The sequence below is a fragment of the Chrysochloris asiatica genome, unplaced genomic scaffold, assembly GCF_000296735.1.
Source record: "Chrysochloris asiatica unplaced genomic scaffold, ChrAsi1.0 scaffold00164, whole genome shotgun sequence".
Classification (NCBI taxonomy): Eukaryota; Metazoa; Chordata; class Mammalia; order Afrosoricida; family Chrysochloridae; genus Chrysochloris; species Chrysochloris asiatica.
Genome location: NW_006408682.1, coordinates 5035166 through 5053106, shown reverse-complemented (window position 1 = coordinate 5053106; position 17941 = coordinate 5035166). Strand labels below are relative to the sequence as shown.

The 17941-nt window shown below is 39.0% G+C and overlaps 1 protein-coding gene across 11 annotated transcripts in view; it reads right to left on the bottom strand.

Annotated features, from left to right (window-relative positions):
• The window catches only part of PARD3 (par-3 family cell polarity regulator), an 888439-nt gene that overhangs the window by 479948 nt on the left and 390550 nt on the right, over window positions 1-17941 (bottom strand). For all 11 annotated transcript variants that reach the window (XM_006871245.1, XM_006871243.1, XM_006871244.1 and 8 more), the window contains exon 4: window positions 9643-9821. In XM_006871245.1, the coding sequence (XP_006871307.1) occupies window positions 9643-9821 (179 nt within the window). The remainder of the gene's footprint in view (window positions 1-9642; window positions 9822-17941) is intronic.

Sequence of the window (17941 nt, the reverse complement as noted above, 5' to 3'; positions counted from 1 at the left end):
TTTTGACCTTTTCCTTTTTTCTTGTCTTCTTAATGACTTTTTGCTCTCTTCATGTATAATGTTCTTGATGTCATCCCACAACTCTTCTGGTCTTCGGTCTTTAGTGTTTAATGTATCAAATCTGTTCTGTTGATGATCTCTAAATTCAGGTGGGATAAATTCAAGGACATATTTTGGCTCTCGTGGACTTGCTTCAGTTTGAATTTGCATATGAGTAATTGAAGGTCTGTTCCACAGTCTGCCCCTGGCCTTGTTTTGACTGATGATATGGAGATTTTCCACCTTCTCTTTCCACAGATGTAGTCAATTTGATTTCTATGTTTTCTATCTGGTGAGGTCCATGTGTATAGTCATCTGTTATGCTGTCTAAAGAAGGTATTTGAAATTAACATATCATTGGTTTTACAGAATTCTATCATGTGTTCTCCAGCATCATTTCTATCATTAAGGCCATATTTTCCAACAAGTGATCCTTCCTCTTTGCTCCCAACCTTTGCTTTGCAATCAACAGTAATGATCAATACATCTTGATTGCATATTTGATCAATTTCAGATTGAAGAATTGGTAGAATCCCTCTATTTCATCCTCACTGGCTTTAGTGGTTGGTGCGTAAATATGAATAGTAGTGGTATTAACTGGGCTTCCCTGTAGGCGCATGGCTATTATCCTATCAAAGACAGTTGTACCGAATGACTGATCTGGATATGCTCTTTTTGACGATGAATGCAACACCATTCCTCTTCAAGTTGCCATTCCCTGCATAGTAAACCATGTGATTGTTAGATTCAAAATGGCCAATACCAGTCCATTTCAGCTCACTAATGCCAAAGATATCAATGTTTATGCGTTCCATTTCATTTTTGACAACTTCCAATTTTCCCAGATTCATACTTCATACATTCCATGTTCCGATTTTCAGTGGATGTTTACAGCTGTTTCTCTTCATTTTGAGTTGTGCCCCATCAGCACTACTTTAAAAATAACAACAAACTCAAACCCTTTGCTACCAAGTTAGTATGGTCTCACTGTGACTTTATAGGACATAGTTGAACAGTCCCATGTGGTTTGCTAGGTCATAATCTGTATGGTGTGGTACTCTGGGTTAATGCGCTAGACTACAAGGTCAGTTTGAACCACAAGTTTGGCAGTTCAAGCTCACCAGCCACTCCTTGGAAACCGTATAAAGAGCTGCTGTAAGTCATAACAGACTTGGCAGCACTTAAAAACAGCAACAACAACTATCTGTATGGAGGAATCCTGGTGTTTGGCTGCAGGGTAATGCGCTGGACCACAAGGTTGGTAGTTCAAACCCACCAGCCGCCCCTCGGAGACCCTATACAGGGTCGCTATAAGTCGAACATAGTCGATGGCACTTAACAACAACAACAACAACAATCTGTATGGTAGTAAACTACCACCTTTTTCTCCCTGCATTGTCCCCTTTCAGCTAGACCAGAGATTCTAAAAACTAAACTGAATTTCAGAATTAACTGATGAGCTTTAAAGAAATGCACATAAATTTCCTTAAGTGGATAAAGGGATTTGGGTTGTTTTTGTTTTTTGGGGGGGTGGGGGGGTGGGTATGCTGCTTCTTATAAAAGTAGACACAAAATTTTGTTGCAGAAATAGAACCTTTACACTACGACAGAAGACTATGAAGTCAGGTACAATACCAATTGTGTCTTCATCTTCAACCTCCAACCTTACCCCCAACTTTACTCTATCTAAGATTTCTAACAGAGCTTTATACATCAAAAGTATTGTAGATTTTTTTATTCACAAGCTTATAGGAAATAACTACCAAATAATCCTATACCAGAAGTCTATTTTAAGAAAGCTATCAGAGATACCATCATAAATTGATATATATGGCTATTTACTGATAGGCACTTCTAAAGGTTACTTGTTACTGTAGAAAATTGGTAAAAAGATGTCAATCAGAAAATGACCAAATAAAGTTAGCAATCACCATCTACGAAAGATAGTGAGCCCTGGTGTGGTGTTGTAGGTTAATGCACCGGACTGCAAGGTCAGTGATTCAAGCTCACCAGCAGCTCCTTGGAAACCCTATACAGGGTCACTATGGGTCAGAACCAACTCAATGGCACTTAACAACAACAACAACAAAGATAATCAGTAACTAATGTAATATTATGCAAACTATCAATATTTATGAGACAGAGCCAAAATATATTCACTATAACACAAATTAGGGGAATTTCTTGTCAGTTAAACAATACTTCTTGGATGATTCCATGTTGCTAAAAAGTATACCAACCATCCGAACAGAGCTTGTATGCAGAACAAGAAGTTCTGAGGTTAATACACCAAAATGGCAATATTTCTCACCATAAAGATTCCAAATTAATTACTTTCTCCTTAACATTTTTTATTACTTTATAAATGCAAAGAGCAAAATGAATTAACATCAGGGGGGAAAAAATTGGGGAATCTTTAAACGTATGAAAAGAAATCTTTATAAAAATAATCTAAAGTTGGAAGAACAAGATCACATACTCCTTCCGAAGGAACACAGAGAGAAATGACAAAAATATAATTAAGAAAAGATCTTTTCCAAGAGTCTGCATGTATCAGGGGTGTTGGACAGATACCAAACATGACAAGCAACTAAATCAAACAGAAATAATAAACCCAGGGGGTAAGAAACATTGCAAGGTCTTTCTTTATGGGAAAAAAACAACCAAAAAACCACCTAGTGATGCCAATGCAATCTGCTCTCCGTTCACTGTCTTCTCCTTTCCCTAATCAAGTAAGAATTTCTCTGGGAAAATAGTCATATCTTGTATGCCCACTATGCCACCAGAACTCCTTATCCTTTACCAAATAAGTGTTTAAAACATTTTAAAGAAATCTAGAAGTTAACTCTTCCAATGCCTGTTTTTGGTGTTGGTAGGGGTTCTTTAAGAAAAAGCTCTCACTATTCAGAAGAAAGGGACTGCGACTATCAATGGCTTGTCTCAATTGCACAGGGAAGTTAGTACAAAGATCTTCTCCCTGGTACTTAGTGGTGGTGGGGTAGTGGCTATGTATAGTCCGATTCTAATAAGCGAATCAAACACTTCTCTTTCTAGAGCGAACCAGAGGCTATCGGTGTATGTACCAGCCTGGCTCTGTATTCCCAGTAACAATTACTTACTAAGGATTACCAAAGAGGTGACAAAGATGATTTAAGTATTCGTGTGATAAAAACACACTTTCCCAAGGTGAAAAAATAGCCCTATATTCATCTCAAACAAAAATACGTCTCTAGAAATACACTTTCCACATAACATTAAAGCAAAATGTTCACTGCAACAGTGGGAAAACCAATCAGACACAAAACGCTGGGAAACAGAAATGAGTAAATATCCCACAAAGCACTGGAAAAAAATCCAAGGCTTTCTTGTTGTTGTTAGGTGCTATCAGGTCGGTTCAGATCCAGAGTGACCCTGTATAGGGTTTCCAAGGAGCAGCTGGTGAGCTTGAACCATTAACTTTGCAGTTCAAACTGACTTTGCAGTCCGGCACATTACTGCAGCGCCACACCAGGTCTCCAAGGCTTCCTTGGTGGTGGTGGTTATGTGCCATGGAGTCTGTTCCGACTCACAGTGATGCTGTACAGGGTTTCCAAGGCTGTAAATCTTTACTGAAGTAGAAAGCCTCAACTTTTTCCCTGCATAACAGCTGGTAGTTTCCTACTGCTGACCTTGAGGTTAATGCACGATTTATAATCACTATGATTCCAGGTCTTCTTATCCTCTACCAAATAAGTGTTTAAAATGTTATAAAGAAATCCAGAAGCCCAGAGAACGCTTGCCTTCTCCAAGCTCTCAACTGGCATAATAAAGCATCTAACTCTGTCTATACTGATCTTGAAACTTAATAGTGGAATGAGATACCATCACTCTTGTAGCTAGGAAGATTCTACCTCTTAGCTATGATCCTGAACCACAGGAGAAAACCCAGCATGGTAGATTTCTAACATATCAGAATGCAACTTTCCTGCTCAGAAGACACTTTCCTTGATTGGCAACATTATTTTTTAAATCCTTGCCATGCTTATTCAACTTGAAAGACAAGACACTTAACTACGTAGATGAGTGTTTCAAGGATGTCCATGTATTGTGATCATCAGAGATAAATAAATAATAAGACTATGAGCTCTTAGCTAATTTATTTCCATGTGATTATGCAGAAAACCTAAACCACTACACACTGAAAAGTATTTATGACACCTTGAAATACCAGTATAAGTAAGCTCTCATGAACACAACATAAATAAATAAATATAAAGCTTTGTGCTTAATCAGCAACTGTGCCATTCTCTAAGCATAATGCCTAAATATTTTAAATAGTCTTCAACTGAAAATATGAGAGCATTTCAATCAGATATACAATAATAAAAAAAAATCAAGACTCAAAGTATATAAAATTAATCAACAAGCTTAGTAAATTAGTATTTGAAATGCAAAGCATACAAAAATACAAAGACTAATTCACTGCATATTGTACTTTGTGTGTATGTTTTTGTTGTTGTTAAGTGATGTCCAGTCAGATCCGATCCACAGCGACCCTATACAGAGTTTCCGAGGAGTGACTGGTGAGCTTGAACCGCCAACCATGCAGTTCAAACGGCTTTGCAGTCTAGTGCATTAACCCACAGCGCCACACCATAGTATGTGAATATCATTTCATCTAGATGTGTGTTTTTTGTATGTAGATAAAAGCGTCTCATATCCCAGTGTGGTGCCGCATGATAATACACTGGAATGAAAGGCTGGTTTGAACTACAAGGTCAGTGGTTCAAACTCATCAATAGCTCCTTGGAAACTCTATACAAAGTCACTATGAGTCTCGGAACCGACTCGCTGGTACTTATTAACAACACAACACGTGAAAGTGTGGGCATATGTTTACAAAAAATACTACCACTCTATAGAGAAAAAAAAGGCTTGTGGAATCAGTAAGAATTTACCAAAACAAATAAAATTATGTTGAAGGATGTTTCAAAGCACTGTTGTTTACTTAAGGAGAAAAAGGAAGTAATATAAACATCTAACAACAGGAGAATGATAGAGTACAAGCCATAACTGATTGTTTGCATTCATTGAAAATATTTTCCAACAAAAGTTAAACAAAGGGGAGTTCCCTACGATAAGAGAAAATGTAGAAATGATAATCAAGATGAAAATATATGGACAGTATGATTTGACTTGTGTGTGTATTCACCAACATTTTGATGCTGGGTGCTATTTTGGAATTGTGAATAACTGTATTTTCTTTCCATTTTGCTGAGTTCTACAATTTTTTATGGTGGTTATGGGCCATGCAGTCAGCCCCTACTCATAGTGAACCTGCACAGGGTTTCCGAGGCTGGGAATCTTTACAGGAGCAGAAAGTCACCTCTTTCTCCCGTGGAACAGTTGGTAGTTTTGAACTACTGACCTTGAGGTTAGCAGCCTGACTTGTAACCACTACGCTACCAGAAATCCCTGAAGTAGTTGTATTTAATTGGCAGCCAGCATTTCAGCCTCTTTCTTGTGTGTTTTCCTAGTATGCAGGGGTAGAAAGCTAGAGCTACATTTCCCAGACTTTCCTGTAAATATGATTCTGGATGCAAACCAAATGCTGGGCATTTGACTCATACAATGCCATTTGCATTTCCTTAGGTTGTTAATACTGCCCAGGGTTTCCAATGGGTTCAGGCCAGTTCAATCATGGCTGACACCAGACTGGACCACGATTTTTTTAATGTGGGTAAACCAGACTACTAACCAGGAAGCGAAAAACTATGGGTTGGAACCCTGCTGGAAACTTACAAACAAGGGCAGTGTGTGCATTGCATAGCAACCAAATCTCTTGATTGAGTTAAAAACAAAGACTGTAGACGTTCTGTGCTGTGGAGTCGGTTCCGACTCATAGCGACCCTGCATAGGCTTCGTAAGGCTGCAAATCTTTACGGGAGCAGAAAGCCTCATCTTTCTCCCGCGGAACAGTTGATAGTTTCAAACTGCTGACCTGAGGTTCGCAGTCCAATTCATAACCGCTATGCTACCAGAGCTTACCTGCTCAAAAACAAAAAATCACAGCTGACAGTGCTACTTTGAATGTCGGTCCCTCTCCAGAGTCCCGGGAATAATTCACTGTTACTCATCAGGCTCCTGAATTTCCTGCTCCAGGGCTCCGATCTATATTTTTTTCCATTCTGCTTAACATTCCAGATCACACAATTATTTGAAATTCTAGTCAGTTCCACTTTTGCTTCTTTAGCCATGACTGGATGTTGCCAAGCATGGTTCTGGAGACAACAGGATTGTCTCAGACAATATTCAAAAGTCTTCAGCTTCACAGGTGAGAGGACAGGCAATTTTAAAGACACCTGGGTATAAAGTGCTGGGGTCCTTTGTCTAGAGGACAAAGAGAATTCCTGGTGTGAGAATTCCATTCCTAGACTGCACCTACTACAGTGTGTCTTGGGTTCAACACAATGCATACCTCATGTTCTTCACTGTGGTACAGGGAGCAGCTGGGGAGGAGGTGGAGGGGTCAGGTCAGGTTTGTAGTGTCCTGAAAGTCATTCATCTAGGCTCAATTTAGGTCCAGTGCTTCAAGACCTTCCAACCATTGTATAAAATACAAATTCTGACAACTAAGCTACTTTATTTTCAAATAGCTACTACCAAGGCTCTGTTCCCTGACTAACACACTCAAGATGCTGCAAGAGTTAAAAAAGAAAGCAAAGATTACCTTAACAACTTCTAACATATCATCTTAATTACTTAACAATCTCCATAAGAAAGCAATGAATGCTTTTTAAATTCCAAAGAAGTTTGTTTCTATTTTTAAAATATCTATGTTGTTGCTGTTGTTGTTAGGCGCCATAGAGTTGGTACCACCTCATAGCCACGCTAGGCACAACTGAATGAAACACTGCCCAGTCCTGTGCCAACCTCACGATCGTTGCTAAGACTGACACCATCACTGCCAATCCATCTCATTGGGGGTCTTCCTCTTTTTCTCTGACCCTTCACTTTACCAAACATGATATTTTTCTTCAAGGATTGGTCCCTTCTGATAATATGTCCGAAGTATGAGAGACGAAGTTTGGCGATTCTGGCCTCCAAGGAGCACTCTTGGCTGTACTTCTTCTAACACAGATCTGTTGGTTCTTTTGGCGGTTCATGATACTTTTAATATTCTCCTCCAACACCACAACTCAAATGCATCAATTCTTCTATGGTCTTCCTTATTCATTGTTCAATTTTCACATTCATCTGAGGTTACTGAAAATACCATGGATTGGGTCAGGTGCACCTTAGTCCTCAAACTGACATCTTTGTACAACACATTAAAGAGGTCTTGTGCAGCAGATTTGACAAATGCAATATGCTGTTTGATTTCTTGACTGCTCCTTCCATGAGTGATGATGGTTGATATGAAAAAGAGAGTATGTGGAGTGAAGATCTGGTTGGCCAGCAGTGTGGCAAGACCTGGGGGCTCTTGGACCCAGAGTCAGTGACATAGCCACAGAGGACTAGAGTGGAGAGTGAAGCGTCCAGCTGGGCATATACATAAGAACACCCACACTTGCAGATAATAGCCACTTGTCCTGGCTTCAGTGACTGGATGATCAGAGCTCAACCAGAAATAAAAAGAAGAGGGAAAAAAAAAAGTATTCTCATACAATTTGATGAACTTGACCTACACCTATGGAAGCAATAGCTCAAAAGAGGGAACAAGTCCTTACAGCAAGAATCATTCCCACACCCTCCACACACAGAATAGACAGGGATGGGCAACTTGGATACTGGCTACCCAAAATGGGGGGCGGGGGGCTAAAAAAGCAAGAAGTGACTGACTTGCAAGCTTTCAAGAAGGAACCTAGATCCAGAGGGCCTGGAGGAAGGTAGAATCTCTAGTGAGTAGTATTCAATCTGACTAAGCAGGGCTGATGCAATGAAATGCAGACGGGTCTCTTCTGATACAATAGTGAATAATTGTTATCAGGACTGATTGTGAGGGTTGGAAATGTAAAGGTAAACGTTTTATAGCAAGGAGGGGATTGACTTTTCAGTCTAGGAGCGGAGGTCCTTAGGACCACCAAGGGAGAAGAGCTCAGAGCGGGACCGTACCCAGAGAAGCAGTGATGCCTGAAATGGAGCCAGAGATGATGACGTGGAGCGATGGAGCAGCTGGAGACTTTAGATCCAGAGAGGGAGAGCGACTGTGTGCTGAAGATCTGGGGGGTACTGGGGAAGGATTGCATGGAGGGGATTGTAACCATGGCAATGAGACGATATATGATAGAATGAATGTAAAACTAATGTTCTCCCATGAAAACTATCACATAATTCACAATAAAACATTTAAGAAAAAAGAAAAAGAGAGTATGTGAAGTGAGGAGATTCTGTGGCTGTTGTTAAATGCCTTTTTAATCAATTCTAACTCACAGTGGATCTATGCATGCTGGTGAGTTGGAACCGCCAAACTTATGGTTTAAATGGACCTTATGATCTAGTGCATTATTACATGCTTTCATATTTTCCAATAGATACTGTGTTAAATCACTGGATGCACTGAAGATATTAATTTATTTGGTACTATAAGTGAACTACTGGAATGCTAACCAAAAGATCACTAGTTCAAATCCACCAGTCGCTTGCTGGACACCCCACAAGAGCAGCATTCCAGAAATGTTCCTTGAGCATCTACTCTAGAAATTCAGCAGTGGAAATGGCAAATACAGCTTAGGGCTCACTGGGTAAAATATTAGGTGTATGATAGAATGATACAATATGGTTCTGCAGGAATATGAGAAAAATATGTAACACACAAATTGAAAATAAAAAATGTACATTAAAACAAACTAGTTCAAGAAAGAAATGATTATCAAAGCTAGACAACACAATTTTGTAGGGGAACTTAGAGGAGATAAAATGATTATTTAGGTAATTAGAATAAATTTAATTAAGGCCATTTTCATGGCCAAAAACCCGTAATGCTATAATTTTTTTTTTTAAATATACCTTACAAGGCAATATGGGTATTTGCTTATATCTCTGGCAATGTAGGCACAAAGTTACTAATAGGGTCTGCCCACGGAGGGCCACACAAAGGCAGGGTGACTAGGAAACAATGTACACTGTTTCGGGTTAAAAGTTCCCATTTTGGAGTCCTGTATGTACACAAGAGGGCCTCAAAAGTTCATGGGAAAATGGAGACAAAAGGTAATACCATTTATCCACTAACTCTTTGAAGTCCCTTCATCTTACCTATGTTTAAAAATGAATAATGAATGTACATAAATTGTACATTTTTGGTATACATGTAATTTGTACACAACCAGAATATAAAATGAAAAGTTGACAACTTTGTGTAACTGCAATTAATGTACAAGAAAATTTTTCTGTACAAATATACATACAATAAAAACAAACATATTATTCATGTATCTGAATGTATTTTATCAGAAGATTCAAATTCAAAATAAAATAGGAGATCATCTGAATTACCATGTAAAATCTGAACAAGCACATACAGAAAGGACTACTGTGAACCCACATGAGAAGCAAAGGATCTAGACAACATTCATACTCATCACTGATACTAAGAAGCCAAGAGATGCGGAAGGAAGTGGTTACCTTCCTGTCACAGGTTTTGGGACTGCCAGCAGTGTTTTGCTTAAGGAATCCAGCTGTTGTGGACCAACGTGTGGGGTTCTTCCGTGAGGGTTCTTCAGAGGAAAAATTATTGTCACTGACAGAAGTAGAGAGTCCAATTAAAGCTGGGTCACTGCTTCGCCGGACATGAAGAGGCATATCTGTAAACACAAAATGCACTGTGTTAGGGAAAAAAAATAAAGAAAAAGATTTGAATGTCTATAAAGTACATGTTGGTATAGAAAAAGTTAAATCCCAAAGATGAAAAACACAATGATTTTGACGAAGGGCAGCGGGTCAGCATTCTAAACAGAAATTATGGGAGTTCCTCAAAAAAAGTTTCATGAAGAAATAGAGAGACGGTTGGACATGGCATAGGGGAGCTATTTTCCAGATTTGTTATCAGGTGTCACCACCACATATTAATGGAGAGGTCTCAAGCAAATGGGACAACTTTCCTGTTTCTCTAATCCCTTCTCACAGTAATGGCAATAAAACAGTATCTCCTCTCCATAAAGTTACTATGAAGGTTTGATGAGACAAGATTCTTAATACAATATTGTTGTTGTTGTTAAATACCATGGAGTCGTTTCCAACTCATAGTGACCCTGCACAGGGTTTCCAAGGCTGCAAATCTTTATGGGAGCAGAACGCCTCCTCCTTCTCCCGCAGAAAAGCTGGTAGTTTCAAACTGCCGACCTTGAGGTTAGCAGCCCAATTTGTAACCACTACGCTACCAGAGCTCCTTATGGATTGGTCACATTGATCCTTGAAAATAATAAATTTGGTAATACAGAATATATATATGAAATTGAATGAAAAGACAGAATTTTTCCAGGAACATGTTAAAGTCTTCTCGTATAAACACACAAACACACACACATTGATTGTTAATGTATACATGCTGATCTAATAGTCTAAAAGATGTTAAGTCAGAGGAAAAACAAGGGATACATGAAACAGTAATTGCACGTAACATGTGCTTCTAAATCATGAGGATCTGATCAGAAAGCCTGACCCACATTATCCGAGGAAAAAATGTGCTGAAAAGGCAATATCTTAATTTGCTGGGCATAACACACACATGCAAATTATAGAGAAGAATAATTTCCAGTTTTTAAGTGTTTTTAAATACCTGTGACAGCTCTTGCTGCTTATAATTTGCACTAAGAAAATAAGGCCCAGTAAGGATTATATTGACACTCTCAGAACAAGTTCACAAAAATATACAAGGAATGACGAAGTTAAAGTTTTCCAGCTGTTTATAATAAAGGCAGACCTGAAAGGTCATAGTGCACACAAACTAGGTTGAAGTCAGTTACAACTCATAGTGACCCTATGCACAACAGAATGAAACACTGCCCTATCGGACCCCATCCTCACCATTATTGTTATGCCTGCACCCACTGCTGCTGCCACTGTGCCAGTCCATCTTGTTGGAGGTCTTCCTCTTTTTCACTGATTCTCCACTAAGCCAAGAATGATGTCCTTCTCTAGCCAACTGGTCTCTCATTTTAACATGCCCAAAGCATGACAAACAAAGTCTCACCATCCTGGCTTCTAAGAAGCATTCTTAGACATAACTCAAATGCACCAATTCTCCTAGGGTCTTCCTTATTATTGCCCAACTTACACATGCATATGAAACTATTAAAAATACCATGGCTTGGGTCAGCAAACTGGTATCTTTGCTTTTGAACATTTTAAAGACATCTTGTACAGCTGATTTGCCTAATGCTGTACATTGTTTGATTTCTTGAATGCTGCTTTCATGAGTGTTGATTGTGGATCCAAGCAAAATGAAGTCTTTGACAACTTCAATCTTTTCTCCATTCATCATGGTGTTGTGAGGATTTTTGTTGTTTTTTTTAACATTGAGGTGCAATCCAGAATGAAAGTTGAAGTCTTTGATATTCATCAATAAGTATTTTAAGTTCTCTTCCCTTTCAGCAAGCAACATTGTATCTATCACCTGCATATCACGGGTTGTTAATGAGTCCTCCTCCAATCCTGATGCACACCTTTTCTGACTTTAAGCCACTCAGTATCCCCTTGTTCTGGTTGAACAACTGCCTTTTGCTCTATGTGTAGTTTCCTCAAGAGTACAATTAAGTCTTCTGGAATACACATTCTTCACTAAGTTATCATAACTTGGCATGATCCACGCAATTGGAAACCTCTGCATAGTCAATGAAGCACATTGACTTTGCACAGACAATAAAGGCACAGTAGTGGTACCTTAGGCAATCCTGATTCATAGTGACCCTATATAGGGTTTCCGAGGAGCGACTGGTGGATTTAAATTGCTGACCTTATTCATGCTGCCTACGAATACAGATTCAACAAGACTGTATCATGCTGTCAAACTGGATTATTTAGGAGAACACAGTGGTTCCATAAGATAAGCACTGAACTATGAGCCATGAAGTGGGTGGTTTGAACCAGCCAGTTGCTCTGCAGAAGAAAGATGAGGCTTTCTGCTCTTGTAAAGATTTTAAGCCTCAGACACCCTATGTAAGGTCACTATGAATCAGGAGTGACACATGAGCACTTCACAAAAACAACAATAATTTCTTCTTGGTCGTATTATTGCATAATAGTTGTTGTTATTAAATGCTGTCAAGCCAGTTCCAACTCATAGCAACCCTGTGTAGGGTTTCCAAGGAGAGGCTTGTATGTTTGGACCATTGACCTTGAGGTTCAAACTTGTGCATTATCCCACAGCACCACATACAAACAGAAAGCATGTTTAGTAGAAATCCCGTTGGTGCAGTTCTTAGACATCTGGTTGCTAACTGGAAGGTAGGCAGTTCAAATCCCCAAGCCACTTTGTGGGAGACAGATGTGGCAGCAATCTGCTTCCATAGAGACCACAGCCTTGGAAACCCTGAGGAACAGTTCGCTCAGCTCTGTCCTGTAGAATCACGGTGCGATGGAATAAAGCCAAAGACAAGAGGTTTGGTTATTTCTGAATCTAGGTTACACAAACACACGTATGTTCATGAAGCACAGGATTAGAATCAATGACAAAACTAAGACGGAGCTGAAGGACTTTTGTTTGTAATTTAAAGGAGTCTCTCCATTAGTCAGACTGGAGACGCTTGTGTTTCACATGAGTAAGCTGAGGGTCAGGTTCAAACTCAACAAGCGACCTGAGGAGCCCATAGTCAGGGAAGAATCTCTCAACCAGGACTTGGGACTCCCAGGCCAGCACTCTATTAGTAAGCAGATCACATGATAAACTGGATTACGTTTGAAAATAAATGCCATTTTAGTTTCAATTTTGTAAAAGGGATGGATTTTGTTTTTGCTGCTGTTTGAAAAGTAGAATTATATACACACTGAGAAAGCAGAGACTGATTCTAATTCTCAGCATCATCTGACTTGAGTTCACTTTCCATTAGCTATCACATAGATGGCAATAAGCACTCCAACTTCAGACATTTAAAAAATACTTGTTAAAATGGAAGAAATACACTATTTAAGACAATAAATCATACCAAGACCAGTGGTTCTCAACCACATGCTCTAGACTCTTTCACAGTAAAAATTCCTGAGGATCCCAAAGACATTTTGTTTACGTGCGCTAGTGATATTTACCATTTTACAAGTGAAAATGAGACTCTTAAAAAACACTTTCCTAAGTCCTGGTGTGGCACTGTGGGTTAATGTGCCAGACTGCAAAGCCTTTTGAACTGCGAGGTCGGAGGTTCAAGCTTACCAGCTGCTCCTCGGAAACCCCATACAGGGTCGCTATGGGTCAGAATCGACTCGATGGCACTTAACAACAACAACTCATTTTTAAGTAACAACAATAAGCCCCAATACATGTTAACTTACAAAATAGAAATGTAAAAATTTTCCGAAACAAATGCATTTAGTGGCTTTTAAAAAATATTTTAATAGAAAGCATCTAGATTCTCATACTTGCGCCTGCATTTAATCTATTGTAATATAACAATTAATAAAAAATGAAAATGAATTGCACAGATATGTACTAGGAACAGGGAAAATTATTTTCATTGTCTTTCCATATGTTGTTGTTGTTAAGTGTCGTCGAGTCGGTTCCAACCCATAGCAACCCTGTACAGGGTTTCCAAGAGTGTAAATCTTTACGGGAGTAGAAAGCCTCATCTTTCTCCCTCGGAGCAGCTGGTAGTTTCGAACCGCTGACCTTAAGGTTCACAGCCCGATTCGTAACCACTACGCTACCAGAGCTCCTTTCGTCTTTCCATATAAGTGTGGATATTTTTCTTTGATATCACACGAACACTTCTGGTAGCGTAGTGGTTACGAATCGGGCTGCGAACCGCAAGGTCAGCAGTTCGAAACTACCAGCTGTTCCGCGGGAGAAAGAGAAGGCTTTCTGCTCCCGTAAAGATTTATAGCCTCGGAAACCCTGTACAGGGTCGCTATGAGTCGGAACCGACTCGACGGCACTTAACAACAACAACAACATCACACGAACACTTCACATGGGAAGTTTGCCTAAGATTATCGGAAATATACAATATGAACTTTTCATTCTTTGTTACATTTAAGTCTATTCATCTCTCTTGTATCAGTAGTAGTGAGTTGGGCCCAGGATTGGGCAGTGTTTTGCTCTGCTGTGTATAAGGTTGCTATGAGTCGGTATCCACTCAATGGCACCTAAAAACAATAAATCTCTCTTGCACTTTGAGTGAAGTTTTACCTCATGGAGAATTTTTGCAACATGGGGCATGTACTAGTCACTTGCCAAATATTAGTTCATTGGGCTATCATAAATTTCCAAATGTTGGCACACTCTTACAACAGAAAATCACACAGGTAAGTAAGTATTACTACTACTGATTTCATTAGAAAAGTCTAATTACTGGGAAGCTGTCAAGCTCATGGTAGATGTTAGCTTCCGAAAAAATACTTTTCACTAGAAAGCTTGCATTTCATGTTTAGCAATCAATCAATACTGCTCATTGTTTGCCTTGTAATAACAGACTCACCTCTTTCATTTTCTAGAAACTGCCAGTCACCAAAGCCTAAAAAAGTTTGTCTAGCAGTTGTTTTTTCAAATAAAAATGGTGTTCCATTAAAAAAAAAAAAAAAATGACTAGCTGTAAGTCAAAACAATCACGCAGATTTTTTTTTGTTAAGACAATCACTGACCTTTGATATTTAGCAGGCATACTTCCAGCCAATTTCCCTTTGTTACACAAAGTGTTAGTTGAAAGATGTATATACATTGGGTCAAGATTTAACAAAATTAATTTTCCTACTTGATCATCAAGAGCAGTATGTGCAACTGGTTTTGTTTTTTTCTAACTGTGAGTGTGGGGGCTGAAGTATGTATTTAGTATCATTGGCACTGTGGGATAAAGCACTGGACCGCAAGGTTGGTTTGAACTACAAGATTCAAACTCACTAGTCGCTCCTTGGAAACCATATACAAGGTCACTGTTAGTCAGAGTTAACTTGATGGCACTTAACAACAACAACATTGTTGTGATCTGTGTTTAAAGGTATCTGCCACAACTGATCATGGGACTGGCATGGTATGAGGCACTGTTTAGTTCTGTTTTGAGTGGTATTGCATGTATCAGGAGATAACTTAATGGCAGCTAACAACAACAAGGAGCTCTGGTAGCATAGTGGTTACGAATAGGGTTGTGAACCGCAAGGTCAGCAGTTCGAAACTACCAGCTGTTCCATGGGAGAAAGATGAGACTTTCTGATCCTGTAAAGATTTACAGCCTTGGAAACCCTGTATAGGGTCGCTATGGGTCGGAACCAACTCCACGGCAAACAACAACAACAACAACGTGTAGTTTTATCCCTCAGTACTTTTGCACTACTGGTACAAATACCAACACAGTGAACAGCACAAAATAGGTGTTGGTAATAGTATAAAAATAGTTTTTACTTTTTATGTTGTTGTTCTTAAGTGCCGTCAAGTTGATTCCGACCCATAGCGACCCTGTATAGGGTCTCGAAGGAGCAGCTGGTGAGCTTGAACCACTGACCTTGCAGTTCAAACGACTTTGCATTCTGACGCATTATCCCACAGCGCCACACCACTTTATATAGACTCTCTAAAATGGCCTTAGTGGCCTTCAAGTATCCACAGACCACATGCTGGTCTACACAGACTTCTGATCTTCCTACAAGGTCTCCCTCCTCTAGCCTAGTACATCAAAGCCTACTTTAATGTGATTAAAAGTTTCTGATTAAATGCCAAAAATGGGTGCTATTATTACATCTAAGTTATCACATACCAAAACTCATCGTAACAGAATAAATTTATGGGAAACGTACAATTAAAAAACATATCTGGAAAAAAATGTATTCAAGGAAATGTAAAAGCACTTAAAGGCAGTTTCAACAAATTCTCAGGTATCTTTAAACAATTTAAAGTATCATAAGCAACAAAGGAGAACCAGAATGACAATATATGAGAATTGTAAGTAACGTTGCATAGCAGAGGTAGCGACAAACATGCGGCTTTCTGACAAGCTGGACTTGATTTGAAGGAACGTTTACTATAAACGTCTGGTCTTATCCACAAAATGAATCATGAACCACAAATGCTGCATGCACCTGACACGCTTTCCACTTCTCACTGTTCTAGTAAAACATAATATTGCATAAAATAGGTAATCTTATCTTGGCCTCAAAGGAATACAATACGAATATAGCTTTTTCACCTATGATTTATAGCATTTTACTGGGATCCCTGGCCTATTTTATCATGACTCTTCTACTCTTTAGTAATTTGTGTTCTTTACAGGAATTAGAAATAATGAGATCTTCTCATTTAAGGCAATTTGGTCATTATTATTGCAATCCTCACTCCCAATTTTGAGAAAATTAATGCCTTTTAAAACTTGATGATCTAACTTTCTCACTCTGTAATCTTCTGATTTATTTAATACACAGATTTTCAAAGTATATCCTGTGAAATATTAAAAAGCAAATTCAAAGACAAGGCTCTTCAATAATTAAGCTGCTGGATGAAGCACACAAGGACTCGTGCAATGTCCCTGAATCCAGGGTGACGGGGAGACTGTTTGAAGTCTGCAGATGCTTTGAAGAGTAGATAAAACAGCAATAAACCCTAATCACAAGATTTCAAATTCTCTGTGGCACTAATGCACTGTAAATATTGATTTGTCTCTCTAGGTAAGGTGCCTTTTAAATGAGTGGAAGAAATGGCAAATCTAATAATGAATTAGAGAAAATATTAAAAGGACAGAGATTTTTAACTGTTAAATGTCTCACTCCTCCTCATCAGTATTCCCAAGGCTTTTATTTTCTCATTCTTGTAGTGATTTTTAAATTATTCAACCACTCAAGGCCATGAATACACCTTTTAGAAGAAGATAGGAAAAGCGCCGTCAAGGTATTTAATCAAAGCCTAAAAATAATATGCAGTTACACGTGTTCTACTAGAACTTATGGGTACAAACAGCATAATTGCTCTGCATGCAAAATGAAGACCATCTCCCTCCTCTTCAGAGCAATTACACATCTCCTAAAGACATATCTCACGGTGGGGAGAGCCAAGTTATTAACACATGCCATGGGGATAAAATCTGCCATCAGGATTGTGAAAGCAACCTTCTAACACCTAGGTCGCCCTATTTATAAAAAGTATTTATCAGTATTTTCTTCACCAAGGTAAAAAAAATCCTTAGGGAAAATGTGTAGAATATAGAGTAGGCTTTGAAGAGCAATGAAAGACTCGGAGAAGAGGACATAAACTCAGTTTCCCCACCTTGTTACTAATGCTTTTAAATGTTTACATAGCAACAGCTAAAGGGCACTAAATGGGGAAGTACCTCAGAGATAGCTGAGCTATCACACTGTACAGATGAGTAAACTGAGCTCCCCAGAATTAGGTGGTTTAAGGTCTGGGCCAAAGATCACACTGCTCAGTCCACAGGGACTCAGCTAGACTGACTCCTTGTCCTATGCTATATGGAATCCGCAGTGGTGCTGTCTGAGAAAAATGAAGAGGTATCAAACTCAGGAGATGGCTACAATTCAATAGACATAACAGGTGACTTTGGGGAGACTGAAATGAAATACATGCCTGTATATAACCATCTGTTTTCAATGACTCTTAGACACATGCAAGGAGGAAAAGGAACTAATTCTATATATACCCTAGGGTTTCTGGGGAGCGGCTGATGAGCTTGAACCACCAACCTTGTGATTCAAATGACTTTGCAGTCCATCGCATAAACCCAGAGTGCCACACCAGTACTTCTTTTAGAGGAATATATATATATATATATATATATGG